General features: G+C 46.1%; 1 protein-coding gene across 2 annotated transcripts; it reads right to left on the bottom strand.

Annotated features, from left to right (window-relative positions):
• Positions 1-6,705: 6,705 nt before the first annotated feature.
• On the bottom strand, positions 6,706-11,720 carry MCL1 (MCL1 apoptosis regulator, BCL2 family member). Of its 2 annotated transcripts, XM_070396065.1 has the most exons (3): positions 10,907-11,684; positions 10,316-10,563; positions 6,706-9,606 (listed from the first exon to the last, which is right to left on the bottom strand). In XM_070396065.1, the coding sequence occupies exons 1-3, from the start codon at positions 11,604-11,606 to the stop codon at positions 9,490-9,492; spliced, it is 1,065 nt and encodes a 354-aa protein (XP_070252166.1). In that variant the 5' UTR covers positions 11,607-11,684; the 3' UTR covers positions 6,706-9,489. The 2 variants fall into 2 exon arrangements, with proteins under 2 accessions (XP_070252166.1, XP_070252167.1); XM_070396066.1 differs by lacking the exon at positions 10,316-10,563 and having other exon boundaries at positions 10,907-11,720.
• Positions 11,721-12,384: the final 664 nt, after the last annotated feature.

Here is a 12,384-nt window from a genome sequence, read left to right as displayed (position 1 = left end):
GGAAAGAACCTCTGTGGTTATAGGAGGGATGGGTTCCATCTCAGGAAGGTCCCCTGTGGGGTTAGAATACGTGTGTTGTACCCTCTGAGCCTTGAGTGAATCTCTTGATGACACAGCTCCACAGAACTTTTGAGTGGAGGAAAGAAACTGGGGAGAGTGTGGAGCTACTCCTAACAAAGAGCAAACTGTGTTTCTGGGACCCCTTGGCTAAAAGGCAAGGTGGCAAAGGCCCTGCCCTTGACAGGGGGGTAAGTTTATCTGCCCTTGGCACCAGAGTTCTCTCTTCATTCACACACACACACCCCACTATTGATTCATCACATTGGAAGGCTCTTTTTTAGCTCTAGTAGAGGAGTGCACAACGATTTTCTCTAGAGGACCAGTGAGTAAATATTTTCGACTTTGTAGGCCACAGGACCTGTGCTGCATCTCCTCACCTCTGCTATGATAGCACCAAAGCAACCCAGGACCACATGTAAAAAATGGGCGTGGTGGCTGTGTCCGACCAACTTTTTGACACTGAAATTTTAGTTTCATATCATTTTAGCCAGTCATAAAATATATATTTTTTTCATTTTCTATGCAAAAAACCTTTCTTAGCTTTTAGGCTGGACAAAAATGGGTGCTAGGGCCAATTTGGCAGACAGGTAGTACACTGACCCCTGGGATTTTTTTCTATCTGGCTGATCTGCTCTGTCCAGAAAGTCCTGTTTGTGTCCTCTCTGGGCTTCCAAATACAGCTGTAGAGCCTTCTAATTCAGCCTCCTACCTACTGATGTCTGCTGCTTCGTGGCTTCTCCCAGGGAATTCAATTACTTGAAAATGGCTAATAAAGAGACACACAGGTGTACCACAAGAATTTTTAAAACCTGCAATACCCAGCTTTTTAGTCAGGGGCACTGACCTTTCTTTTCACCCTTTGATTGTCAAATAAAAAAACAACAGGCAACACAATAGCCGTCCAGTGTGAATGACTCAAAAGTATGCCTTTTTGTGTGTGTGTCAGTGCCGCAGAATTGTAGTAGTTTCTGTGTGCCATGCAATGGAAAAGGTTGAAAATTACTAGAGTAATAAACCTTTAAAGAGTCCTGACATTCCTCACGTTTGTATAGTGCCTTAAGGTAAAGTACTTGTATATCTAACTTTTAAATCTTCACAATAATAATTAAAACCAGTTTACAGGGGAGAAAATTAAGGCCTGAGACCTAGTCTAGTCTTTTTCACTCTTTAAATTGGGGAAACTTCCCCCTAACCCCTTAGGTCTTCTGGTTGGTTGATTAATTCAAATGACATACAACAGATTAACAAGAGAAAATCAAATTTTAATAATGTGTGCATGGGGAAGTCAGATAAGCATGAATATTCTAAAGTCAGTGAGGCAAAATGAAGTATATATGTCATTTTGGACTAAGGAGGGGGTGACCAGTTTTGCCACCCAAAAATATGGCTTTTGAGATATTGATTTTAAACTGGTTTTTAAGAAATAAGACTGGAGAAAAAAACCTTTGTCCTTCCCCCATATTTTGGGCATTATGTACATCTGTAATAAATTTTGGACATTTTCTCCTGTTAATCTGTATCTGTTAATTGGATTATTAGACTAAACCAGAAGAATTTAGAATGATGGAAGGAAAATTATTTTCCACTTCTCCACATAGGCAATTCACAGGTAGATGAGAAAAGAGCAAACATTTGGTAAACAAATTCTCGCAGGGCCACCCAGAAACAATGGGACCCAAAGGGGAATCTAAGGAACAGATTTTTGCTGGGATCCTCCCAGTCTGCCACTTCACCCATAAAGGTTGCCTTCCGGAAGCAGGTTTTTTAATCTGAATCTCTTTAGGCAGGTTAAGGGGGAGGTAAAAAACAAACAAAAAAAACCCCTCTTCCTGAGTTTGTTAAGGCTTTGTTTTCAGCTCAAAAGAAGGTGCATGTGAGTTTGACACATTCTGGGGAAGACTTGCTCCAGACCCTCACAAAATCCTACCTTATTCCTTTGTTCTTACCCAGTTTCATCCAGCTGGAGCACCCTTTATCAGAACACTCGGTAATCTGGGCCAGTGAACCACAACCTGAATGGTTTTAAGTGTTTTTGTTGTTTTCAACTGTCTTTCATGACTTCTCAGCATTTTAGGAAAAATAATACTATCTAAATTTTTATTTTTCAACCCAAAGTTGCAAGGAATTAAAAATCGTTTCGAATGTATTCAGCGTGTGGGTCCAAGGAAGTAATAAAACAAATATACTTGGTCTAGCTCAGTTAGAGCATTGTCCCTACACACCAAGCTGTGGATTAGATCCCCACTCAGGGCACACAAAAGAACCAACAAATGCATAAATAATTGGACTAGGTGTTTCTCTCCCTCTAAAATAAATTTTAAAATAACCTACATCAGGGATTGCTTCCAAATCCTGATTGTTATTAGAAGTTTTTCTTTCATTCACTAGAATTTACATGCATCTTTCATGGTTCACAACTGGGAACCCTATCCTGGTTCAGACCTGACTACCAAAAACTTGGAGGTGGGGGGAAGGGGCAAGGAAGCAGGTAAACTCCACCATTACTAAACTCTGAAAACAAGACCTCATTTCAAAACAAAACCTCATTTTCCTCTTTCTGTTTCTTCACTTGCCTCAAGAGGGATTTCTGAGAAATGAGAAATGTCACCTCCCACAACCTCAGTCTAGTTTTTTTTTTTTTTTTTTAAACAATGAAAAGGAGACGATTGGCGGAAAGGAACTGCTCAACCATATAGTGTTAATCCAAAATTTAAAGAGAAATGCCCTATCAGTGGATGGCCCCACCTTGCCTTAGATCTGAGCTTTGAGAGCCTAAGGAAATAAACAAGCTACCCTCCCAGGAAATTTCAGTAACAAGCAGTGAAACCCAACAGCTGCTCCTTGCAGGAGCCCAGCTGTCTCTCCTCGCCCCAACCCCCCCTCCACCCCCCTTTGCCACCAAGGACAGGAGATGGGTGGGAACTGCTCCAGGCAACCTCAAGAATGGAGGTGTGAGCTGAGAATGGAATGCATGAGAACTGAGTATAGAGACTGAGGAATATAATGCATATGAAAGCAATGTTTCCTAGGGGAAATCCCTATCTCCCCCCAAAATCTGGACACCTGAGAGTCATACCAGCCTGGTAAGGGAGACAATGAAATGTCTAACAAAATTTTCAAGACCAGCTCCTTCTACTAGACAATTAACTTTTTGGGCGGGCAGAGTTTAAACGTTTCTTAATCAAAATAAAGTGGAAAACTCATCGTTCAATGCCAGGATGAAACCCAACAGTTAAACATTCTTTTCCTTGGCTCTCTTTCCCAGCACACCTTGTCCCCAGGCTAACTTGAATAAACACACACATGTGACCACAGGAGGGCGGGAAGAAAACCAAGTGGGGGTGGTGAAATTCTGAATGGAATGCAGCTCCAGCTAGTTAGGGGCCTCGGCTGAGACCTCTGGCACTGGCTGTGGATTTATACAGGCAGAGAAGCCAAAACAATGAGCTCATAAGCAAGAATGCAGCCGGTGGGGCAGTCTGGGCAGTCAGAGCAAACTGGTTTTTTGAACCAGGATGGCAATAGCTGTAAGTCTCCCACGGGAACAAGATTAGGGAGAGTAGAGCCACCATTCAGTATCTGGAGGTCTAGTTAAATAACTAAGGGGGAGGGGGGGGCTGTTCCTTATTAAAATTGTTCTGCAGAAAGCATAGCACCCAGTCCTACATTCCATGGTTATGTGAACCTGGATGGGGGACGATGACACATGGCTGGTGAGATGTGTGCGTGAGCTATCTCAGGTGATGCTCTTAAGACTTTATTCAAAGCAGGCCTGCCAGTGCCAACACCTGCACTCACAATCCTAAAGTTGTGTGTTCAGGGCCACAATTTTAACATGATAGTTAACAATGAAATCTATCTTTACTTCTCAAGTAAATACAATGCACTGTCATTTACACCAAATTCAGACCTCTAAGACAAAAATACGTTTTTTTTTCTACACGTTTCCCAATATCCTATAATAAAAGCCTAATATGCAAATTGTCCCCTCTACCAGTTCGACTGCTCGCTATGATGTGTGCTGACCACCAGGGGGTGGCACAAAACATGGCGGGCGTCAGCAACACGGCACTGGCAGCGGGCAGCAGTGGAGGCCCAGCTGCCCCCAATGGGAGCAGGCCTGCAGCAGGATGGTGGAATAGGTGGGCGGGCGGTGCTAGGCCAAGGCGGGTGCGAGCAGGGCCCGATCACCCAGCGACAGCGACCAGACAGCGATTGGTGGCGGGGGACGGGGCTGCTGCCCGGCTCCCAAGCACTGAGGGAGCTGGCAGGGCCTAATGACTCAGGTGGAGGGGGGCACGTGGGGGCCCAGGTGCTGCCCAGGGCCCAGAGGTCAGCTGGGTCCTGCCCTTCCACATCAGATGCTTGCACTTCATTCGCCAGCCAGGCCTAGGGACCACATCCGTGCACCAATTTCGTGCATCAGGCCTCTAGTTTTTATATAAGGCCCCAAATGGAAAAAAATTGGAGATAATATATATTCACTGGTCTTGTATGGCAAAGGGGAAGTAAGGCAGGGAGTAAAGATGAAATGATGAGAAGAAAAATAGCTATAAATCTCTCCCTCCTACAGCTGTAGAGGTTCTTTCCCAACTCCATGCATGTTGTTTCCACTCATTCTTTAAGGTCCAACCTCAAATCCCACCTTATTCTTATACTACTTTACCATAGCAGTTTTGTGCACTGTGTTCTACTTATTTCTGTCATCCTACTAAATTGTGAGCTTTAATATTCTGCCGTAATTGCTTTCTCATTCTAGTTATGCACAAATTTTTCAGAATGTATCTCCTAATAACAAATACATTCTCTTACATTACCACAATGTAATACTCTAACATTTAACACTGACAGTTCTAACATATTGCCCATATTAAAATTTCCAAAATTGTCTTCATGTCCTTTATGCTTTTTATTCATTCAGGATCCAGAGATCACCTTGCATTTAGTTATCATGTTTCTTTGATTGTTCCCTGTCTTTTTTGACTGAGTTTCTTAAAGAATTATTCCCTTTATGATTCCCACATCCAATAGTGCATAGTACACAGTAAGCAGTCCACAGCCATGTAATGGGATTGAGACTCAACATCTGGTTGCCTACAGCTCATTAAATGTCCCAGCTCATTGCAGTGTTAAAGAATTTTTAATAAACTAAAGTAATCCCTGAACAGGGAATGAGAGAAGGCAAAGTAAGAATACAGAAACCAAAGGCAGAAGGAAGCTATGGAAATGGTTATTTGCAAGGAGTAAAATTGGCCCTAACACACTTCCCAACAGTCAGGAACTACTTTTCTAATCAGTTAAGGAACGGAGCTCTAAGAAACATCAGGTATAGTGTGGGAACAAAAGTTTGCCACTTATATATATATATATTTTTTACTTCACAAGAATTGTTAGTAAATAACACTGAATTCTCAGAAAAGTCTTTTACTTCTGCCTGGAGGCAGATTCCCAACCCTCATTGTTCCACATGCTTCACATAACTAAGAGAACACTGTAACTTTGAAACAAAAGAGGGACAAAGTTTTCAAAACTTGGATCCCAGAACCCTCTGAACAGTATGGGAGGGTTCAAGAAGACAAAGTTCTGTAATCACTGACAAGTGGAGCCATGAGAACTAGGATAAATTAAGACTCAACTGATCATCGTCAACCCCAGGAATTAATGGCCTGTGTGTTCTGTGAATCTGGCTGGAACAAGTTATTTCACTTAAATTTTTGTAAAATTCCCACCTGTCAAGTTCTTGAAACTTTCTGCAATAGTGTGAAGTGGCTCTAGTCACAAAACAGGAACTGAAAGTCTGGCTGTGTCAAACAAATGAAGGGAAGTGTTATTTTGACTTGCTCAGTGACTCATGGTACCTGGTTACCCAAGTTTTGGGGGTGTTCCACTAAGGAATATTGCCACAGACAGGGCTTCACGTCAGAACATATAACTGGGAATAATAAAGCTCTTTAGACTCAGGGCAAGCAAGGTTTGGGCCCTTGTGCCCTGTTATCCACCCTCCACCCCTCTCCTTGGGTATGCACTTGTACAAAAACCCCTTTCTTTGCAATAAAATGTTGCTGTCTGGTAGTTATGGGGCAAAGCACAGAATCCTGCTTACACGTTAGCATTTTGTGCTCAGGGCTTAAAACCAATATGCAAACCTCCTATTTGCACATTTCCATGGTGACTCTAGGCTAGCAGAAAATACAGGATAGCATTTCTGAAACTGACTTGCTTATTCTCACCTCTTTTGGCAGAGGAAAGGGGAAAAGTACTGAAACGTTACTACCAAGAATCTTATTAAAACCCTTAACTTTGGGTGTTAATTCTTCTAGAGACAGGGAGATCGAACCCTCTGACATCAAAATTATACCAGCATTTGATGACGAAAAGGAAATCTGAACAGAAATTACGATTTTTGCATTAAAATGTACAGGAACTACTCCAAAGTACAACAGTAATACATGTAATTAAAAATCCAAACTCTAATTTGAATGAAAGGAAGGGAACTGTCCTTTGCTCTAAGGCAAATTAGCTTTATGGGGCTACTTTTGTTTGTTAATTCACCTTTACTTATTTGCTCAGCTGACTTTCCTAAAATGCTTGCCTAAGATGGGGAAGGAAGACAGGCAACAGATTAGAAAACACCCATACCACACCTTGCATTTGAATAAAGATTTATTATTTTCTTCTCAGGAAAAAACAGGAAGTTAGGGAAACACACTACATTTTACAGCCCACATTTAATTTGTAGTTGGTCCTAACCCCAATGGTACAGCTGTTAACAATAGCAGCTGTCTAACTAGAACCAAGGTGTCCACCCCTATAGAATGTTACACTAGAGGACTGAAGGTTTTTCCCTGAGAGAAGCATAAGACAGAAGTTGCTGAGACAGCCATCTTCCCAAGCATTCCTTCCTTTCCCATTTGGGAGGATTTGCCTGAAGTATGTAGCTAGTCAGCACTTAGAACAAGTGCCTCCTCTCCATATAAAACCATCCACCCTTTCCCAAAGCACTTGGGCTCCCTAAGCCCTCACAAACAATACTAACTAAGATCCTCATTTCAGCAGTCACACCTAGTAAATTGGGCCCCTAAATGCCACCAACTTACATCTATGCATTCATTTCCACAACTGGATATGGGGAGACAGGCCTTTTAGTCACCTTAACCAGATCTTAAGTTTAATTAAAAACTACATAAAGTGCTTTTAGGTCCTTAGAGACAGACACGATATAAATAAGTGGTTTATGATCAAGAATGATAAATACATAGGTAAAAATAGCTCTAGCTAGATGACCTTATGGCTCGGAGATGGGCAGGCAGGGCATTCTTCCCTATTACATTCTTAGTCATTTTATTCATGCCTATTTTTATCTGGAGTCCACAGACTAAAGATCACGTTCTGAGGCTGATGCTTTCAAATGACCCTAGTTCCAACATTGCTTACTTTAGCTTGACCAGTAGCCTTTACAGCACTCTGTACCTAGTTCTACAATTTTAAACCATCATATTCAAAGGAATCTAGACAAAGTCATGTAAGATAGTCTCCCCTCTAAAAATTTTTAAGAGGACTTTTGAAATTCCTTCCCCTCCCCCAAAAAAGGTAGGAAAAGCTAAAACCAAAAAGGTACCAGTCCAAGGAAAAGGGACTCCTCTCACCTCATGACCATGACTTGTCGTCACAGAACCCATTGTACTACCAAGGATAAAATTCATGAAGGATAAAGGTCTGTGGACTCCTCTAGGGGTGGTTACTTAGGTTCCTAGTGCCCAAAACTAAATAGGCTAGAGTTCAGGGATGGCAGGGTAAAGATGTAGGAATTTATCTAAGTATCTGTAGAAGGAGCAGAACAAGCAGCAAATAATTCAAAGGAAAAATAGGAAACAAATGGTAAGTTCAACAGAACAAGTCCTGAAATCCGAAGGGATGCCAATGCAAAAATTTAAAACAAAGTTTGGGAATCATTAATAGAAACAATTAAGTAGTTGCTTTATTTATATGTTAGGCTTAGACCTGTGTTTAACAAGCCAGCCTAAAATAGCACCATGGTTAGACTATAGTCTGCTTTTCAAAGCCATCATTGTACAACTTACTAAGCAAAGGGATCAAACGTCTCTCATCCACCTGATGAGATCTTTTTATACACACACGGCTAGTAAATCCCATTTGGAACAGCTGAAAATCTCTTTAAAAGCTTTGCAGATGAGCTCATGAACACAAATTTCACCAGTTAAGCTAGGTCCAACAGAAGGAACTCAAAACAAGTTGTTGCCCAATCAGAGCTCATTATTTGTAAATCATCGGCCTGCTCCCCACTCCCCACCCCCACCCCCCTAAAACAACCTGACTCAATTATTGAAAATCTACATGTAACCAAGTGAAAGAATTTCCATTACCCAATTTCTCAACCCAGATTAAAAAAAAAGAAAAAAAAAAAGCCCTATAAGGAATACTTACCAAAATCTGATAGGAAAATTAAAGCCTGCATAGTTATGAATCAGAATTGTTCCATCACAACCAGGTTGCATACAATTACATCAACTGGTTCTGTATACAATCTAGAATTGACCAGGACAAAGTTTAGGATAGAAAAGCTGTAAGAAATAGGTTCCTAACTATAGAAATTGTAAATTTCAAAAGGGTATGAAAAAAACTAATGGAAATTCTACTCTTGTGCCTTTACATTTCAAAGAAATAGACTTTCTGTAAAAATATATACAATTTTTACAGACAAACACATTTACAAGTTGTTTTTATCTTAAAAATTGAGGATAATCCACATTTGTAACTACAATTATTGAGCCTTAAGTCAAGTATTTGTGGCCATTACAAGACTAACAAACTAAACCACTCAAACCAAGTCAAAGTAGAACAGGTATAAAGTCCTGCGCACTTGGACTTTCTATTCTTCCGGAAGCATACCTGGGAAAGCCAATTATACAGAGGAAAAAGCTTCCCTTCACACTCTGTTGTACAGTACTGAGGCTTCTAGTCATATTTCTATTGTAGCTTAAATCCACTTTACAGTTCACTGGCATTGTTAGTGCTTCTCTTTTAACACTATAAAAATTAATGGGCATATTTAATGAACTCTGTATGACTAGCCTGGCTACTGGCCACTCTCCTGTTCTAGGCAAGGATAGCAAGTCCACCCTACCATCTTCACCACATCTAAAAGTCCTCCCTCAGGGCCTCCCAAAGTTTGCCGGTTGTTGAAACTTAACTTTGCTTCTTTTAGACAGTGACTCTTCAATGGGGACTACTTTTTCGATGTTATTTATTCCGATTAGCCTCAATCCTCTTGCCACTTGTTTTTCTACTTTGCTTGGAGGTTACAGCCTGGACAGCTTCGAAGTCCAACTTCATAAATATGCTGGTTTCACAGCAGATGTGGATCTGGTGCCTGGAGTTGGTTAAGAGTCAATTATTTCACTTAAAAGGCTATCTTATTAGATATGCCAAACCAGCTCCTACTCCAGCAACACCTGCAAAAGCCAGCAGCACATTTCTGATGCCGCCTTCTAGGTCCTCTACATGGAAGAATTCCACAAACCCATCCTAGAAAACAAAAAGAAAAGCACCTTTTCAGGTATGGGGTTTTTCCACCAACCTACAAATCTAAGCCCCGCCTCCAGGAAACTATGAACCATTGTTTACGTCCCCACCCCCCACCCCGCCAGCCCAGCTGCAAAAGAGACATTCACTTAAAATGAGGGTGGGTGTGCAGCAAGGAATGTATTTTACTATCCCCAGGTAACACCAATTCATAATTTGAATCCACTGGTGTTATGAGTATCCAACTGAATTACAATAAAATAACAAAAGCAAGACTCAGTATCCAAGATCAACCCAAAGACTTGTATGCATGCATATAAGCCTAACTAATGGACACAGACAACAGGGGGGTGAGGGCATGAGTTGGGGAGGTGGGGGGGAGGCGGGTTTATGGTGGGATAAGGACACATGTTAATACCTTAATCAATAAAGAAGTTAAAATTAAGAGAAAAAAAAAGGACTCAGTATCCAACAAAATAGCCTACAGGAAACCAGGGTTTTTGATGCAACAAATTAAAGACAGTCATCCCACTGTCTCTGCGGATTCACTATTTCCATCATCATCAAGCAACCGGAGGTCCGTAAGTTCGAGCGTGAAAACCGAGTCGTGCATCGTGACCACCTTCGGGTACCCCCCCCCCCCCCACCTCCTCTCTCAAACCCTCCGTCCCATTTCCACCCGGGCCCCCCCGGGGCCTCAAAACCAACTTACCCAGCCTCTTTGTTTCACTAGCCAGTCTCGCTTCGTCCTTACGAGAACGTCTGTGATGCTTTCCGCTAACGGGTCAATGCAGCTTTCTTGGTTTATACTCTTCAAGTGTTTGGCCACAAAGGCACCGAAAGAAATAAGGGTCACAATCCTGCCCCAGTTTGTTACTCCGTCACTAAACACGTGAGCCATCACGCGAGACAAAGACTTGACGTCGTCCTCGCTCTTGATGTCCAGCTTGCGGAGCATACCTGCGAGGGGAGAGCACGCGGGTTCCCACGGCCGCCTTTGTCTGCGCCGGGGCGGGCCCACCGCCCGGCCGCCCGGCCGCCCGGCCGCGGAGGGGGCCGCCGCTCTGCGGGCGCCGCCGGACCCCAGCCGGCCCCCCGGGAACACGGACATCCCACCCTTTCCGGCCTTTGAGCGGAGAGCGGTTCCCAAAGAATCGAGTGGGCGGAAACAATGACTCATGGCCAGAATATGCTGGTTTCGGAAACGGGCGGAGAGCCGTTCCAGCCCGGGCTCGTCTCGGTTTCCACCCACGGGGAGCCCAGCGATCGCGGACAAGACAGAGGGCGCGCGGCCCCCGCTCACCTTGGAAGGCCATCTCGTGGTTCCGCTGCACGCCGTCCCCGACCCGCCGCAGGGTCTCCAGCGCCTTCCGGCTGGAGGCCGCGGGCCCGCCCAGGGGCTTGGCGTCCTTGGCGCCGGTCGCCTGCTCCCGCAGGTACCGAGAGATGATCTCCAGCGACTGCCGGAACAGCTCGTCCTCCTCCTCCTCCTCCGCGGGGGGCGGCGTGGAGGGCAGCGAGCCCCCCGCGCCGGGGCCGCCGCTGGCCTCCCCGACCAGCTGCACCAGGGGCAGGACGGCCGGCCGCTTCCCGAGAGGCTCCGGCTCGTACCCGTCCAGCTCCTCTTCCGGCGACATGATGGCGTCGGCGGCCGCGGCTTCCATCTCCGCGGGCAGCGCCGCGCAGCAGACGGGCGCGAACAGCCGCCGCGCGGGGGTCGCGGTGACGTCGGGCCCCTCGGCGCCAATGGGCGAGGGCCGCGCGACCCGCCGGGCCTCCGGCGCCAGAGTGGCCGGGGGGCTCGCGCCGGCGCCGGCGCCCCCGCCCATCCCCGGGCCCGCCTCCCCGCCCCCGGCCTCTCGCCGGGCCGCGGCCTCCTTCCCCGCAGTCAGAAGCCCTTTTCCCGAAGGCGAGGCGTCGTCGCCGCCGCCGCCGGTCCCCAGCTTGGCGCCCCCGCAGTAGAGGTTGAGTCCGATGACCGCGTTTCTCTTGAAGCCAAACATCTCCGGCTGAGGAAGGAGAGCAGGCGCCGACTCCTCGCTCGAAGGAAGCGGAAGTAAGGAGTGAGGGAGGCGTGCCCTCCGCCGGGTTTTAGGGCCGCTGTGACGCAGCGGCGGCCAATAAAGGAAAAACCTTCCCGGAGGGCGGCGCCTAACGAGCCGGCCGGTCCGGAGGCGCGGGGCTTCCGGCTGGCGGAACGCCCTCCCTCCGCCGGTTACGTAACGGCGGCCGCGGCACGCGGGTCGGGGTGGGGGTCTCGCGCCGCTCCCCCTGGCGGGCCCGACCGGCTCCGGAGGGCGGCCCGGCCGTGGCTTTCGTGCGGGAGGTTCTTTCCACGGCAAACCCGCCGCCGTGGAGCCGCGCGGACTGCGGAGCGGGACGAGGCAGCTCCCCTGGGATGGGGCGCAGCGGCCTTAGATGATGTGGGTGCATGAGGGCGCTGGGGGCACCTGGAGTTATTTTTTGCATATCCGCAAATGAGCTCCATTAGTGTTTAAAGAGCAAGTTTTTAAAAAACTACAGTTTGTTGATTTTTACAGAGAGGAACCGAGAGAGAGAGAAACATTGAAGTGAAAGCATCGCCTCGATCAGCTGCCTCCTGCACCCCGCCTCCCCCACCCCCGCCCCCACCGTCCCCCAGGAGAGAGCCCGCAACCCCCGGCAAGTGCCCTGGACCAGGAATCCAAATGGTAATCGCTTGGTGCACAGGCTGACGCCCAGCCGAGCCACCCTGGCCAGGGCTGCCTTCTCGCTCATGAGGGTTGTAAGACTTCTGGGCGC

The sequence above is a fragment of the Myotis yumanensis genome, unplaced genomic scaffold, assembly GCF_028538775.1.
Source record: "Myotis yumanensis isolate MYYU_CA2020_CCGP unplaced genomic scaffold, mMyoYum1.0.hap1 SCAF_17, whole genome shotgun sequence".
Taxonomy (NCBI): domain Eukaryota; kingdom Metazoa; phylum Chordata; class Mammalia; order Chiroptera; family Vespertilionidae; genus Myotis; species Myotis yumanensis.
The sequence above is the reverse complement of the archived record's forward strand: the minus strand, read 5'-3'. Positions and strand labels throughout refer to the sequence as shown.